Consider the following 16,508-nt stretch of genomic DNA (forward strand, 5'->3'; position numbering starts at 1 on the left):
TAGGCTTGAGAGCGAACTACCAATTAAGTAAATCTGGTCATGTGCATCTCTGTAATGAGGAGGGGTGTTGACTAATGACATCAACACCCTATATAAGGTGTGCCTAATTATTAGGCAACTTCCTTTCCTTTGGCAAAATGGGTCATAAGAGAGATTTGACGGGCTCTGAAAAGTCCAAAATTGTGAGATGTCTTGCAGAGGGATGCAGCAGTCTTGAAATTTCCAAACTTTTGAAGCATGATCACCGAACAATCAAGCGTTTCATGGCAAATAGCCAACAGGGTCGCAAGAAGCATGTTGGCCAAAAAAGGCGCAAAATAACTGCCCATGAATTGAGGAAAATCAAGTGTGAAGCTGCCAAGATGCCATTCGCCACCAGTTTTGCCATATTTCAGAGCTGCAACGTTACTGGAGTTACATAGTTACATAGTTTATAAGGCCGAAAAAAGACAAGCGTCCATCCAGTTTAGCCTATTTCTTGTGCACTGCAGCTATTCCGCAGCGTTGATCCAGGGGAAGGCAAAAAAAAAACATGCGGTATAGGCCAATTTACATCATTGAGGAAAAATTCACTTCCCGACACCAATCTGGCAGTCAGATTAAATCCCTGGATTAATTAACTAAGCATAAGATGTAATTTTATTGTTCTCAAGAAAGGCGTCCCGGCCTCTCTTGAACTCATTAAGTGAGTTGGACATCACCACTTCCTCTCCCAGAGAGTTCCAGAGTCTCACGGCTCTGACCGTAAAGAATCCCCTTCTATGCTGGTGCAGGAACCTCCTTTCCTCCAGAGGCATAGTGTGCCCCCTCGTCTTTGTCACCATCATTGGTATAAACAGGTCATGGGAGAGATCTCTGTACTGCCCCCTGATGTATTTATACATGTTTATGAGGTCTCCCCTAAGCCTTCTCTTTTCCAACGTAAATAGGCCTAATTTTGACAATCTCTCTGGGTATTCTAGTCCCTCCATTCCCTTTATTACCTTAGTCGCCCTCCTTTGTACCCTCTCTAGCTCCAATATGTCTTTCCTGAGCACCGGAGCCCAGAACTGTGCACAATATTCTAAGTGCGGCCTTACCAGCGCTTTATACAGAGGAAGAACAATGTTCTCATCATATGCCCCTATTCCTCTTCTGATGCATGCCATGACTCTATTTGCCTTCGCAGCTACTGCCTGACACTGGGCACTCCAATTTAATTTGCTGTTAACCAAGACGCCCAGGTCCTTCTCCATGTCAGATTTCCCCAACGGTTTCCCATTTAATATGTATGGGTGACTGCTGTTTTTCTTTCCCATGTGCATAACCTTACATTTATCGGCATTGAACCCCATTTGCCATTTTTTGGCCCAACTCCCCAATTTATCTAAATCCTCCTGTAGCTGTGCCCTATCCTCATCTGTATTAACTACTTTACAAAGTTTAGTATCATCTGCAAATATTGCTATTTTACTATGCAACTCTTCCACTAGATCATTAATAAATATATTAAATAATATAGGGCCCAAGACAGACCCTTGAGGCACCCCACTAGTAACCCTGACACACCCTGAGCTTACTCCATTGATAACCACCCTCTGCTTTCTATCACTCAGCCAGCTATTTACCCACTTGCACACATTATCCCCCAGACCAAGCATTCTCATTTTATATACCAACCTTTTGTGTGGCACGGTATCAAACGCTTTGGAGAAGTCAAGGTATACAACATCCACTGACTCTCCCCGGTCCAGCTGTGAGCTCACCTCCTCGTAGAAGGCGATCAGGTTTGTTTGGCAGGAGTGATCCCTCATGAATCCATGTTGATATGGAGTTAGACAGTTATTATCATTAAGATATTCTACAATAGCATCTCTAAGAAATCCTTCAAACAATTTACCCACAACAGACGTTAAGCTTACTGGTCTATAGTTCCCAGGGTCACTTTTAGACCCCTTTTTGAATATTGGTACCACATTTGCTTGGCGCCAGTCTAGTGGGACAGTCCCTGTCCATAAAGAGTGCTTGAATATAAGATACAGCGGCCTGTCTATCACATTACTTAATTCTTTTAGTACCCGGGGGTGTATGCCATCTGGGCCTGGTGACTTGTCTATTTTGACATTATTTAGGCGTTTCTGAACTTCCTCCTGGGTTAGGTGGGTGATATTTAGCGGAGGGTTTACTTTATCACTCTGCATTTCCTCTGATAAATTGTTTTCTTTTGTGAAAACAGTGGAGAAGAAGCTATTGAGTAGGTTTGCTTTACCCTCATCGCCCTCTATGATTTTACCCAGGTTATTTTTCAATGGGCCAACTCCATCAGTTTTAATCCTTTTACTGTTTATATAGTTAAAGAACAGTTTGGGATTCGTTTTACTTTCCTTGGCAATTAGTCTCTCTGTCTCCTCTTTTGCTATTCTTATTTGTTTCTTACAGATTTTGTTTTTTTCCCTATAAGATATTAGCGCTTCCTCGCTGCCTTCTTGTTTAAGTTTACCGAAAGCACTTTTTTGTTTTTCATTGCCCTCTTGACTTCCTTATTTAGTCACATTGGCTTCCTCCTATTCCTAGCCCTTTTATTCCCATAAGGTATGTACCTTCTACAGTGACTATGTAGGACTGTTTTGAAAATTTCCCATTTTCTATCCGTGCTCCTATTACTAAAGATACTATCCCAGTCTATAAGGTGAAGGGCATCTCTTAGCTGATCAAACTTTGCCCTCCTGAAGTTCAGTGTTTTTGTGACTCCCTTGCTGGGCACCCTACTGAAGCACATGTGAAAAGGATGCGTTCCCATACCGTGAGTCGAACCCGGGCCACCTGGGTGAAAACCAGGAATCCTAACCGCTAGAGTATCAAAAAGCACAAGGTGTGCGATACTCAGGGACATGGCCAAGGTATGGAAGGCTGAAAAACGACCACCTTTGAACAAGAAACATAAGATAAAACGTCAAGAATGGGCCAAGAAATATCTTAAGACTGATTTTTCAAAGGTTTTATGGACTGATGAAATGAGAGTGACTCTTGATGGGCCAGATGGATGGGCCAGAGGCTGGATCTGTAAAGGGCAGAGAGCTCCACTCCGACTCAGACGCCAGCAAGGTGGAGGTGGGGTACTGGTATGGGCTGGTATCATCAAAGATGAACTTGTGGGACCTTTTCAGGTTGAGGATGGAGTGAAGCTCAACATCCAGACCTACTGCCAGTTTCTGGAAGACAACTTCTTCAAGCAGTGGTACAGAAAGAAGTCAGTATCGTTCAAGAAAAACATGATTTTCATGCAGGACAATGCTCCATCACATGCAACCAACTACTCCACAGCGTGGCAGGCCAGTAAAAGTCTAAAATAAGAAAAAATAATGACATGGCCCCCTTGTTCGCCTGATCTGAACCCCATAGAGAACCTGTGTTCCATCATAAAATGTGAGATCTACAGGGAGGGAAAACAGTACACCTCTCGGAACAGTGTCTGGGAGGCTGTGGTGGCTGCTGCACGCAATGTTGATCGAAAACAGATCAAGCAACTGACAGAATCTATGGATGGAAGGCTGTTGATTGTCATCATAAAGAAAGGTGTCTATATTGATCACTAATTTTTTTTGTTTTTTGTTTTTGCATGTCAGAAATGTTTATTTCTAAATTTTGTGCACTGATATTGGTTTACCTGGTGAAATTAAACAAGTGAGATGGGATTATATTTGGTTTTTATTAAGTTGCCTAATAATTCTGCACAGTAATAGTTACCTGCACAAACAGATATCCTCCTAGGATAGCCAAATCTAAAAAAAACCCCACTCCAACTTCCAAAAATATTAAGCTTGGATATTTATGAGTCTTTTGGGTTGATTGAGTAACATAGTTGTTGATCAATAATAAAAATAATCTCATCAGTACCAACTGTCACCTCTTATCTCAGTAATGTAACAATCTGTCTTCATTGTATACAGATTTTACCCTGGATTGGAGAATTTTGAAAGTAAAAAATCTGTCCAAGAGAAAGAAGAGGATATCTCTGATAAGATACATTACAAAGATGATTATTTTCATTTGTAGTATTGATTTATGAAATAGAAATTAAAACGATGGTCACGCCTTAAACCTTTCTATTTCTTTGGTTATTATTATTCTTTACCAAAAAGGTAATCTAGACAAGTTGGCCGAATAATAATTTTTACACAAAGTATACGCATCTATAAGCATTTTTGTATCACACTTTTCATTTTCCATGGTTCATCAATGGAAAGGACATGACTAACAATAAAGACTTACCTCTTTTGGTGAAAGGATGGAGATATAATCTTCATATATATTTCTAGCTTTTTCCTCAACTAATTTCTTGTTTTGTTCATTCTTTAGGTCTTCACATGCAAGCCAGAAAAGTAGATTTTCTTCACTGTATTCTGTGCGTAAAAATTCTCGGAAGAGATTTCTTCCCGCAGGACTCTTCATCATCTTGTCGAAATTGTGAGACCAAGTTAGAATTTCCTCCATGGTTGGAATTTGGCTGAAAGTCAGGATGTCTTATTAGTATACTCTTATATGTATTTAGAACCAATTACAGTGAGTATACAGACTGAATAGTTGTCTGACAAATGAAACCTTAAACAGATAGTACTAGAACCAGGCTTGGACTAACCCCCAGGGAAGAAGTGAATTCCACTGTTGGCCCCTCTACAGCACATCGGTTTATTTATCGGTCAATATGGCCATGTAAGGGCTTATTTTTTGAGGGACAAGTTGTACTTTTGAATGACACTACTGGTTTTACCATATCGTGTACTGGAAAACGGGAAAGAAATACCAAGTGCGGTGAAATTGCAAAAAAAGTGCAATTCCACAGTTGTTTTTGATTTTTACCACGTTCACTATATGGTAAAACTGACCTGTCATTATGATTCTCCAGGTCATTATGAGTTCACAGATACCAAACATGTATAGTTCTTTTTTATTTAAGTGGTGACAAAATAAAATCCAAGGTTTGTAAAAAAAAAAGTCGCCATTTTCCGGGACCCATAGCGTCTCCATTTTTCGGGATCTGGGGCCGGGTGAAGTTTGTATTGATACCATTTAGGGTTAGATATGATGTTTTGATCGCCCGTTATTGCATTTTATTGCAATGTTGCAGTGACCCAAAAAAAGTAATTCTGGTGTTTTGATTTTTTTTCTTGTTACGCCATTTACCAATCTGATTAATTCTTTTTATATATTAGTAAATCGGGCGATTCTGAATGCAGCATCTTGGCAATGACAACCGCACGGGTCTCCTGCAGACCCCGGGTTGTCATGCCAACCCATCGGCAACCCGCGGTCATGTGACGCGGGTGCTGATGGGCAGGACTTATGACGTTCTTCCTCCGCGGCCATGTTAAATGCCGCTGTCACAGATTGACAGCGGCATTTAACATGTTAACAGCCGCGGGCGGATTGCGATTCCACCCGCTGCTGTTAGGGGCACATGACAGTTGTGCAGATCAGCTGTCATGTCCCCGATAAGGTGCGGGCTCATCGCTGGAGCCCGCGCCTAAGGGGGAGACACGACATGTGCCGTACATGTACGGCAAATGTCGGAAAGGAGTTAATCAATTAAACATGATCTATTATAAGATTATTGTAGCGCACAATGTCATTAATTATTAGAAAAGCATCTAGACACCATTTTTATTTTTTTTTAATTTATCAATAGTAAACATGAAATGAGCAACTTTGTAATATATCTTATCACAGAAATCTCCTTCTTTCTCCTCCTGGATTGATCTTTCATCCTCAATTCTGGAGTAAAATATGTGTTCAGAGAAAACAGATTTTACTGAGACAAGAGATGTCAGTTGGTGATTTTAAAATTCTATGGAGGAGGGTAGAGCTAGAGGCCAACAAAAACATTGAACTGCAAGTTCTCCTGAAATGGCAGTTACAGTTCTCCATAGAACTTTATGAGCACCAACTGTCATCTGCTATCTCAGTAATGGGGGAAATCTGTGTTCACTGAAGATTAATTTTTACCCAGAAGCTGAGACTGCTGAGAAGGAATGCTAAAGTTCAAGAGGAGAAAGAAGCAGATTTCTGTGATAAAATATTTATGGAAAAAAATTAAATCAGCAATTTTCATTACTCTTTAAATGCTGATATAGCATCTGTTGTTACTATCTCTTGTGGTAGGGCATTCCACAGTATGATTACTCTAACTGAAATGCACTCTATTTTATTTAGATGCTGGAATCATCTTTCCTCCACACGTAATGAATATATATGTATATATATATATATATGTATATATATATATATATATATATATATATGTTGGCACCCTTGAAACTGTTCCTGAAAGTGAAGTATTTCTCCCAGAAAATTATTGCAATTACATGTTTTGTTATACATATGTTTATTTCCTTTGTGTGTATTGCAACACAAAAAAAACCAGAAGAAAAACAGGCAAATTGGACATCATTTCACCCAAAACCACAAAAATTGGCCGGACAAAATTGTTGGCACCCTCAACTTAATATTTGGTTGCACACCCTTTGGAATAAATAACTGCAATCAACAACCTTCTTACACCTCTCATCTGGAATTTTGGACCACTCTTCTTTTGGAAACTGCTCCAGGTCTCTAATATTTGAAGGGTGCCTTCTCCCAACAGCAATTTTAAGATCTCTCAACAGGTGTTCAATGGGATGTGGATCTGAACTCATTACTGGCCACTTCAGAGCTCCCCAGCGCTTTATTTCCATCAAGCGCCATAAGCTTATCAATGACTCCCACCTGCAGAGAACATCAGCATCCCATCAGTGGCTCAATGATGTTGCAGCATTGCGCTTGCGCTGGGAGAAGGTGGAATTCAGTGGCCCTCATCACTGAAGCAGATATGAGTGAGATGTGGGGTTGTTTTTTAATGATTGGTAGCATTACTGTGTGTATTATCTCTATAGTGTGATACGACTGTTTAATATCCCTGTACTGTGATATGACTGTGTTTATTATCCCTGTACTGTGATATGACCGTGTTTATTATCTCTGTAATGTGATATGACCGTTTTTATTATCTCTGTAATGTGATATGACTGTGTTTATTATCCCTGTACTGTGATATGACTGTGTTGATTATCCCTGTACTGTGATATGACTGTGTTTATTATCCCTGTACTGTGATATGGCTGTGTTTATTATCCCTGTACTGTGATATGGCTGTGTTTATTATCCCTGTACTGTGATATGACTGTGTTTATTATCCCTGTACTGTGATATGACTGTGTTTATTATCCATGTACTGTGATATGACTGTGTTTATTATCCCTGTACTGTGATATGACTGTGTTTATTATCCCTGTACTGTGATATGACTGTGTTTATTATCCCTGTACTGTGATATGACTGTGTTTATTATCCCTGTACTGTGATATGACTGTGTTTATTATCCCTGTACTGTTATGACTGTGTTTATTATCCCTGTACTGTGATATGACTGTGTTTATTATCCTTGTACTGTGATAGGACTGTGTTTATTATCCCTGTACTGTGATATGGCTGTGTTTATTATCCCTGTACTGTGATATGACTTTGCTTATTATCCATGTACTGTGATATGACTGCGCTTATTATCCATGTACTGTGATATGGCTGTGTTTATTATCCCTGTACTGTGATATGGCTGTGTTTATTATCCCTGTACTGTGATATGGCTGTGTTTATTATCCATGTACTGTGATATGACTGTGTTTATTATCCCTGTACTGTTATATGACTGTGTTTATTATCCCTGTACTGTGATATGGCTGTGTTTATTATCCCTGTACTGTGACATCCTTGTTTATTATCCCTGTACTGTGACATCCCTGTTTATTCTCCATGTACTGTGACGTCATTGTTTATTCTCCCTGTACTGTGACGTCCCTGTTTATTATCCCTGCACTGTGACCTCCCTGTTTATTATCCCTGCACTGTGACGTCACAGTTTATTATCCCTGTACTGTGACATCACTGTTTATTATCCCTGTACTGTGATATGACTGTGTTTATTATCCCTGTACTGTGATATGACTGTGTTTATTATCCCTGTAGTGTGATATGACTGTGCTTATTATCCATGTACTGTTACATCCTTGTTTATTATCCCTGTACTGTGATATGGCTGTGTTTATTATCCCTGTACTGTGATATGGCTGTGTTTATTATCCCTGTACTGTGATATGACTGTGTTTATTATCCCTGTACTGTGATATGACTGTGTTTATTATCCCTGTACTGTGATATGACTATGTTTATTATCCCTGTACTGTGATATGACTGTGTTTATTATCCATGTACTGTGATATGGCTGTGTTTATTATCCCTGTACTGTGATATGGCTGTGTTTATTATCCCTGTACTGTGATATGGCTGTGTTTATTATCCCTGTACTGTGATATGACTGTGTTTATTATCCCTGTACTGTGATATGACTGTGTTTATTATCCATGTACTGTGATATGACTGTGTTTATTATCCATGTACTGTGATATGATTGTTTATTATCCCTGTACTGTGACATCCCTGTATTTATTATCCCTGTACTGTGACATCACTGTTTATTATCTCTGTACTGTGACATCACTGTGTCTATTATCTCTGTACTGTGACATCACTGTTTATTATCTCTCTACTGTGATATGACTTTGTTTATTATCCCTGTACTGTGACATCACTGTGTTTATTATCCCTGTACTGTGATATGACTGTGTTTATTATCCCTGTACTGTGATATGACTGTGTTTATTATCCCTGTACTGTGATATGACTGTGTTTATTATCCCTGTACTGTGATATGACTGTGTGTATTATCCCTGTACTGTGATATGACTGTGTTTATTATCCCTGTACTGTGATATGACTGTGTTTATTATCGCTGTACTGTGGCGTCTCTGTTTATTCTCCCTGTACTGTGACATCACGGTTTATTCTCCCTGTACAGTGCCATCCCTGTTAATTATCCCTGTACTGTGACGTCACTGTTTATTATCCCTGTACTGTGACGTCACTGTTTATTATCCCTGTACTGTGATATCACTGTGGTTATTGCTTCTGTACTGTGACATATCTGAGTTTATTATCTTTGTGCTGTGGGGGAGTTTTACTATTGTACCGGGGTCATAAGAATTGCATTTACATTGGGTTTTAGAGGAGACATTAGTACTGTGTGTGGGGGAGCACAAAAGGGGACATCACTACTGTAATGTATTTTTGATGATATTGTTACTGTGAGGGAAATAAAAGTGAGGTACGGGTACTGTGTAGGGCACCACTGGGCACTATGGAGTTTGTGTAGAAGTGATCAGCCATAGATACAGTAGCTGTGTGTTACATGGATGGAAGTAGTTATAGCAGTCTGCAATGGATGAAGAAATAAAGAAAAAATGAATGACTTTTATTGGAGAGATTGCTGGGGAGTCACTTGATTTACCTGTACTGTATACACACATATAATATGCGGAGCTTCTGTGTAAAACCGGTATCTATCACTGTATGGTCACTGTATGGTAGTAACATTGATATTAATAATAGTAGTTTTATAGTAGTTTTTGCTAAAATGAATCTGTCTACAGGTTTTTACTACCTCATCTGGGAGCAGCATAATGTAGGCAATAAGACACTGATTCCAGTGATATATCATTTAGTTTAATGGGTGCAGCAGTCCTGAGACAATCGTAGTTTTTAGAAATAGAGTGAAGCAGAGTTGAGAAAGCTAACCCTGCCCTCACCAGGCTCTGTATGTACAAAGTCCATAGACAGTGAGCAGCTTATCACAGGAGCTATGTTAATCTCTTGTGATAAATCCTTCACAGTTAGTAAACAACAGTACACACTTTGACAAGTGACACATCCCTGAATTCTGTGTTTCAGCTTCTCCTGCTGTCTTCAGATTACATAGCAAAAACCTGCTGAAAGATTCCCTTTAATGACCAGTATGATGGATATTCAGACACCACTGTTTATGCTGGTCATATTATGGACATGGTGCGGCGGTATTTGTCTCTTATATGTGCTATTATTGGTATACTGGTCTTGATATAGTGGGTTCTGTTCAGTAACAACATAGTGGTTATATTTAGACTCTATGTGCTGGTATTATCTGGCCATAGTGAGGTTGTATTATTTGTCCCTTGTATTGGTATTATTGGTGCTATAGGCCTTGGCATAGTGGGTTTTGGCCATCAACAGGATGGCAGGATGGCCAAAAGTGTTGCTACCCTTGAAATTGTTCCAGAAAATGAATAATTTCTCCCAGAAAATTATTGCAATCATACAGTTTTTGTTATACACATGTGTATTTCCTTTGTGTATTTTGGAACAACACAAAAAAACAGAGAAGAAAAGCAAAATTGAACATAATTTCACACAAAACCCCAAAAATGGGCCGGACAAAATTGTTGGCACCCTCAACTTAATATTTGGTTTCACACCCCTGGGAATAAATAACTGCAATCAATCACTTCCTATAACCATTAACAAGCTTCTTACACCTCTCAACTGGAATTTTGGACCTCTCTTCTTTTGCAAACTGCTCCAGGTCTCTCATATTTGAAGGGTGCCTTCTTCCAACACCAATTTTAACATCCCTCCACAGGTGTTCAATGGGATTTAGATCCGGACTCATTACTGATCACTTCAGAGCTCTCCAGTGCTTTGTTCCTATCCATTTCTGGGTGCTTTTTGAAGTATGTTTGGGGTCAATGTCCTGCTGGAAGACCCATGACCAAGGAACCCAGTGCCAGAGGCTGAAAAACAACCCCAAACATCTTTGAACCTCCACCATATTTGACTTTAGGTACTGTGTTCTTTTCTTTGGAGGCCTCATTCCGTTTTCAGTAAACAGTACAATGATGTGTTTTACCAAAAACCTCTATCTTGGTCTCATCGGTCCACATCCATACTATCCTTCATTGCAATCTTTCATCATTTTTTCTCTGCCGTCCTCATACAAGGAGATTAGCTACAGTGCTGTGGATTGTAAACTTCTTGATTATGTTGCACACTGTGGACAAAGGAACATCAAGATCTCTGGAGATGGACTTGTAACATTGAGATTGTTGATATTGTTCAACAATTTTTGTTCTCAAGTCCTCAGACAGTTCTCTTTTCCTCTTTCTAGTCTCCATGCTTAGTGTGGCACATACAGACACACAATGCAAAGATTGAGTCAACTTCTTCTCTTTTTATCTGGTTTCAGATGTGATTTTCATATTGCTCACACCTGTTACTTACCACAGGTAAGTTTGAATGAGCATCACGTGCTTGAAACAAGGTTATTTACCCACAATTTTGGAAAGGTGCCAACAATTTTGGCAGACCCATTTTGGGGGTTTTGTGTGAAATTATGTCCAATTTGCCTTTTTTTCTCAGTTTTTTTTTGTGTTGTTCCAATACAAACAAAGGAAATAAACAAAGTGTTTAACAAAACATGTGCAACTGCAATAATTTTCTGGCAAAAATACTTAATTTTCTGGAACAATTTCAAGGGTGCCAACACTTTCAGCCCTGACTATATGTGGTGGGAATACACACGACAAAATTGTTGGTCCCCTTCTGTTGAAGTAAGAAAAACCCACAGTGGTCACTGAAATAAGAAACTGCTAAAGGTTTTTCAATTTAAATTTACTGAATTTCAACTAATGAAAATCAGACATTGCTTTTGAATTGTGGTTCAACATAAAAAAATAAAATAAAGAAATGGCGTGGACAAAAATGATGGTATCCCTAGAAAACTGAAAATAATTTGACCACATGCGTCCTGTAATTAGCATCACAGGTATCTGCAAACTTCTAATCAATTAGTCTGCCTATTTGAAGGGTAAAAAGTAGTCACAGTGCCAAGTAGACATGGTGTGTATATAATGTGTGTATATAATCATGGTGGGGAAGTATTATTTGTCCTTTGATTGTGATATTACTGCTAATATTGTTCTTTTGTTCAGTTACAGGATGATGGTTATATTCAGACTCTATGTGGCGGTAATATATGTATACATGGTATAATGTTTGGCAGCATTATTTTGTCATTACATAGTGGTATGTATTGGTATATTGGTCTTCGTATAATGGGTTTTGTTCAGTAACACTATAGTATTTGTTATTTGGCAACAAAATAACAATTATATAGAACTTTTTCTTAGAAAATGCTGCTGCATTAAGATATTTATATATTTGTATTTTTTTTGGGGGGGCACTAAATAAATCACTATTATTATGAGGCACTTTGGAGGGACTATTTGTATCTGCATCACTCTTTTTACTAACGGGATCTAGGGGAGCATTGTCTATATAGGTGCACTACAGTTCATGTCCTCTTCCACTTTGAAGAGGCAATTTGCATATTTAATTTCCCAGAGAAGCATTACATGGCCTATAATGGCATGTCACTTTCCTCAAGGAGAGACATTAGCCCTTAGACCCCAGCCAGAGGCCTCTCATATAGCCAAATCAAATCTCATGCTTTGTACTGACGAGGGGCAACACCCTGAAACATGTACATGCAAATTAGATTCTGGTTTGGCTTTTATTTTAATTCATATGGCAAGGCTCGTTAAAGAGTAGATTTTGACTTTTAGGGTTGCGATTTCCAATAGTTGAGACTAGAGTTCCTGTCCTCTTCTTCCCTCAAGAAGCAATTTGCATATTTAATTTTCCAGAAAAGCATGCATGGCTATATAAGTCTCACACCGACATGCCAGGACTGGCTTGTCACTCTCCACAAGGAGAAACGTTACCCCTTAGATCCTAGTCTTAAGCCTCTCATCTAGCCAAATCAGATCTCATACTTTGTGCTGACGAGGGGCAATACCTAGAAACATCGTTTCTGCAAACTAAGTCCTCTTCCTCTCTGAAGAGGTAATTTGCATGCCACTTTTTGAGTAATTTTGTTATGTATTTTAGATTTTACTTATTTTAAATAAAATGTATTATTTTGGAGATTAATTGAAACTGGTATTTCTCTTACTTGGTTTTGGATAATTGTTTTTTTTTTTTTGCAAATCTAGTGTAAGTGCATTGATATATAACAAATATTAAAGAGGACCTGTCACCTCTTCTCACAAGTCTATTTTAGTAATTTTATATTTCCCATTAAATAACAATTCTGGAGCGTCTTTTCTTAAAACTCTGTGTTGTTTTGTTCCTCCATTATTCCTACGGGAAATGTATAACTAACTGGACAACTGGTGTATCCTTACACAATTTGGCCCTGTCGGCACTGATTGAACAGTGTCAGTCTGTGTGTGAACGCCCCCAACTGGTAACACTCAGCTGTTAATTTATTCATACATTTCTAGAAGGAATACCAATGGAATGGCACAACACAGAACTCTAAGAAATGATGTATTTACTAAAACAAACATATTAGGGGACCAAACAAGTCCTTATTAACTAAATGGGGGCATATTCAGTATTAGTGCTAGGGCAGCGTCAACTATAAATATAGTCCCACTTGCACTTATGACATGTAAACTGCCCCATATCTTATTCCTCATTTAAGCTTGTGTACTTTGATGAGCATTTTGCATCAGTATTTGTATGAAAAAAAACAAAAAGGAAACTTAAAGAGAAAAAAATTATGGAATTTGCACCTCTTCTGTCTTTGGGACCCACTTCTGGTCTTGGTTTACAAATAGAGATGAGCGGTGTTCGACTAGAACTGTTCGCCAATCTCAAATTCGAGCTGTTTTGGGCGGTGTTCGAGTTGTTCGACGAACCCGAACGATTTGCAAAAAATTCGGCTGTTCGAGGTTATGTTCAATAACTGTTCGTGCACCAAAAGCGTGTCCTGCATGTCTGGCGCTATTTAGAGCACCAATCATGCAGGGATTGTCTGCCACTCACTGTAATGCCACAGCCATGGTGGTTGTGGCATTACAGTGATTGCCCAAATCGATGGGAACAGTGCCAACAGTGAAACATGAAAAGCCGGCAATTCAGCAGCGGCATACACCTGTACCCGACAATTTAGAACCGAAAGAATAGAGCTTCACACATAGATTAGATAGATATAAACATGTCAGCCACATATATACGAAGTACAGTGAAAGTGCTGCTTACTGTACTTGTCATTTAGCGTAAAGGATTTATCAAAAAAAATAATAGTGTTTTCATGCACCGTCTCTTTAAAAAAGCCGGCCGGCAATTCAGCAGCGGTACCCGACAATTTATAACAGACAGAATAGAGCTTCACACATAGATTAGATAGATAGAAACATGTCAGCCACATATATACGAAGTACAGTGACAGTGTTGCTTACTGTACTTGTCATTTAGCGTAAAGGATTTATCAAAAAAAATAATAGTGTTTTCATGCACCGTCTCTTTAAAAAAGCCGGCCGGCAATTCAGCAGCGGTACCCGACAATTTATAACAGACAGAATAGAGCTTCACACATAGATTAGATAGATAGAAACATGTCAGTCACATATATATGAAGTACAGTGATAGTGTTGGTTACTGTACTTGTCATTTAGTATTAAAATAAAGGATTTATTATTAAAAAAATTGGCGTGGGGTTCCCCTTAATTTTAGGCTCTAGCGGAGGTTAAGCAGACGGCTGGGGCAGATGTTTGAAGCCTGGGAAGGGGGTAATACCCACGGAGCTTCCCAGGCTACTAATATCAGCCCCCAGCTGAATACATAGCCTTTACTAGCTATTAAAATGGGGGACCCCCCAAAAAAAATGACGTGGGGTCCCCCCTAATTTAATAGCTAGCAAAGGCTAGGCAGACAGCTGGGGGCTGATATTAATAGCCCAGGAAGGGAGCCATGAATATTGGCCCCCTCCCAGGCTAGAAACACCAGCCGTCAGCCGCCCCAGAAATGGCGCATTCATAGGATGCGCCAATTCTGGCACTTAGCCTCGCTCTTCCACGCTGCCCTGGTGCGGTGGCAGGGGGTAATAGGGTTGGGGTTGATGTCAGCTTATAATGCCAGCTGACATCAAGCCCAGGTTAGTAATGGAGAGGCGTCTATAAGACACCCCCATTACTAACCCCATAGTCAAAGTTAAAAAAAACACAAACACCCAGAATAAAGTCCTTTAATTGAAATAAAGACACAATCCTTTATTGTTCTAAATTAAACCATACTTACCGTCACGCCCATTCCAGCTGAAGCCAACGATCTCCTGCAATAAAAGAAAAATAAAAGAAAAATAATAAAGCAACCTCATCCTTACCTTTCCATGGTTCCCACGACAGCTTCAGCTCTGCTACATCGATATGACAGGCTGGACCGCAGCAGAACGCTGCCATCCAGCCTCTCATCCCGCAGACACTGAGAAGCGCAGGCTTGCTTGCGCTGCTCAGCGTCTCTCTGTGACGACATCCAGATGAGCCGAGTTCATGTCCAATGAACTCGGCTCACCTCATGCACGTCACTGACAGCGTGGGAAAATTCTCACGCTGAAGCGGTGAGTGCAGGAGAATTCTCCCACGCTGTCAGTGACGTGCATAAGGTGAGCTCATGTCCAATGAACTCAGCTCACCTCCTGCACGTCACTGACAGCGTGGAAGAATTCTCCTGCACTCAGCGCTTCAGCGTGAGAATTCTCCCACGCTGAAGCGCTGAGTGCAGGAGAATTTTCCCACGCTGTCAGTGACGTGCATAAGGTGAGCTCATGTCCAATGAACTCAGCTCACCTCCTGCACGTCACTGACAGCGTGGGAGAATTCTCCTGCACTCAGCGCTTCAGTGTGAGAATTCTCCCACGCTGAAGCGCTGAGTGCAGGAGAATTTTCCCACGCTGTCAGTGACGTGCATGAGGTGAGCCGAGTTCATTGGACATTAACTCGGCTCATCTGGATGCCCTCACAGAGAGACACTGTGGAGCGCAAGCAAGCCTGCGCTTCTCAGTGTCTGCGGGATGACAGGCTGGATGGCAGCGTTCTGCTGCGGTCCAGCCTGTCATCTCGATGTAGCAGAGCTGAAGCTGTCATGGGAACCATGGAAAGGTAAGGATGATGTTGCTTTATTATTTTTCTTTTATTTCAGGAGATCGTTGGCTTCAGCTGGAATGGGCGTGATGGTAAGTATGGTTTAATTTAGAACAATAAAGAATTGTGTGTTTATTTCAATTAAAGGACTTTTTTCTGGGTGTTGTGTTTTTTTTAAATACTTTACTAGAAATTCATGGTGGTCATGTCTAATATTGGCGTGACCCCATGAATTTCGGGCTTAGGGCCAGCTGATAATGCCAAGCTGGCCCTAACCCCTTTATTACCCAGTGAGCCACCGCATCAGGGCCCTGGATGAGTTGGGTACAGCGCCAGAAGATGGCGCTTCTATGAACGCGCCATTTTCCGGGGTGGCTGCGGACTGCAATTTGCAGCGGGGGTGGCCCAGAAAGCTTGGGCCTCCCTGCGCTGCGGATTCCAGCCCCCAGCTGCCTAGTTGTACCTGGCTGGACACAAAAACAGGGCGAAGCCCCACGTCAATTTTCTTTAAATTATTTCATGAAATAATTAAGAAAAAAAGGGCTTCCCTATATTGTTGTGTCCGGCCAGGTACAAATAGGCAGC

The 16,508-nt window shown here is 40.2% G+C and overlaps 1 protein-coding gene across 4 annotated transcripts in view; it reads right to left on the bottom strand.

The window, feature by feature from the left end:
* The window catches only part of RGS17 (regulator of G protein signaling 17), a 197,238-nt gene that overhangs the window by 23,316 nt on the left and 157,414 nt on the right, over positions 1-16,508 (bottom strand). For all 4 annotated transcript variants that reach the window (XM_073672741.1, XM_073672739.1, XM_073672740.1 and 1 more), the window contains one exon: positions 4,252-4,486. In XM_073672741.1, coding sequence (XP_073528842.1) covers positions 4,252-4,486 — 235 coding nt within the window. The remainder of the gene's footprint in view (positions 1-4,251; positions 4,487-16,508) is intronic.

This window comes from Phyllobates terribilis, unplaced genomic scaffold (genome assembly GCF_046119375.1).
Source record: "Phyllobates terribilis strain yellow unplaced genomic scaffold, ASM4611937v1 Scaffold_3__8_contigs__length_932513732, whole genome shotgun sequence".
In the NCBI taxonomy this organism is placed as follows: domain Eukaryota; kingdom Metazoa; phylum Chordata; class Amphibia; order Anura; family Dendrobatidae; genus Phyllobates; species Phyllobates terribilis.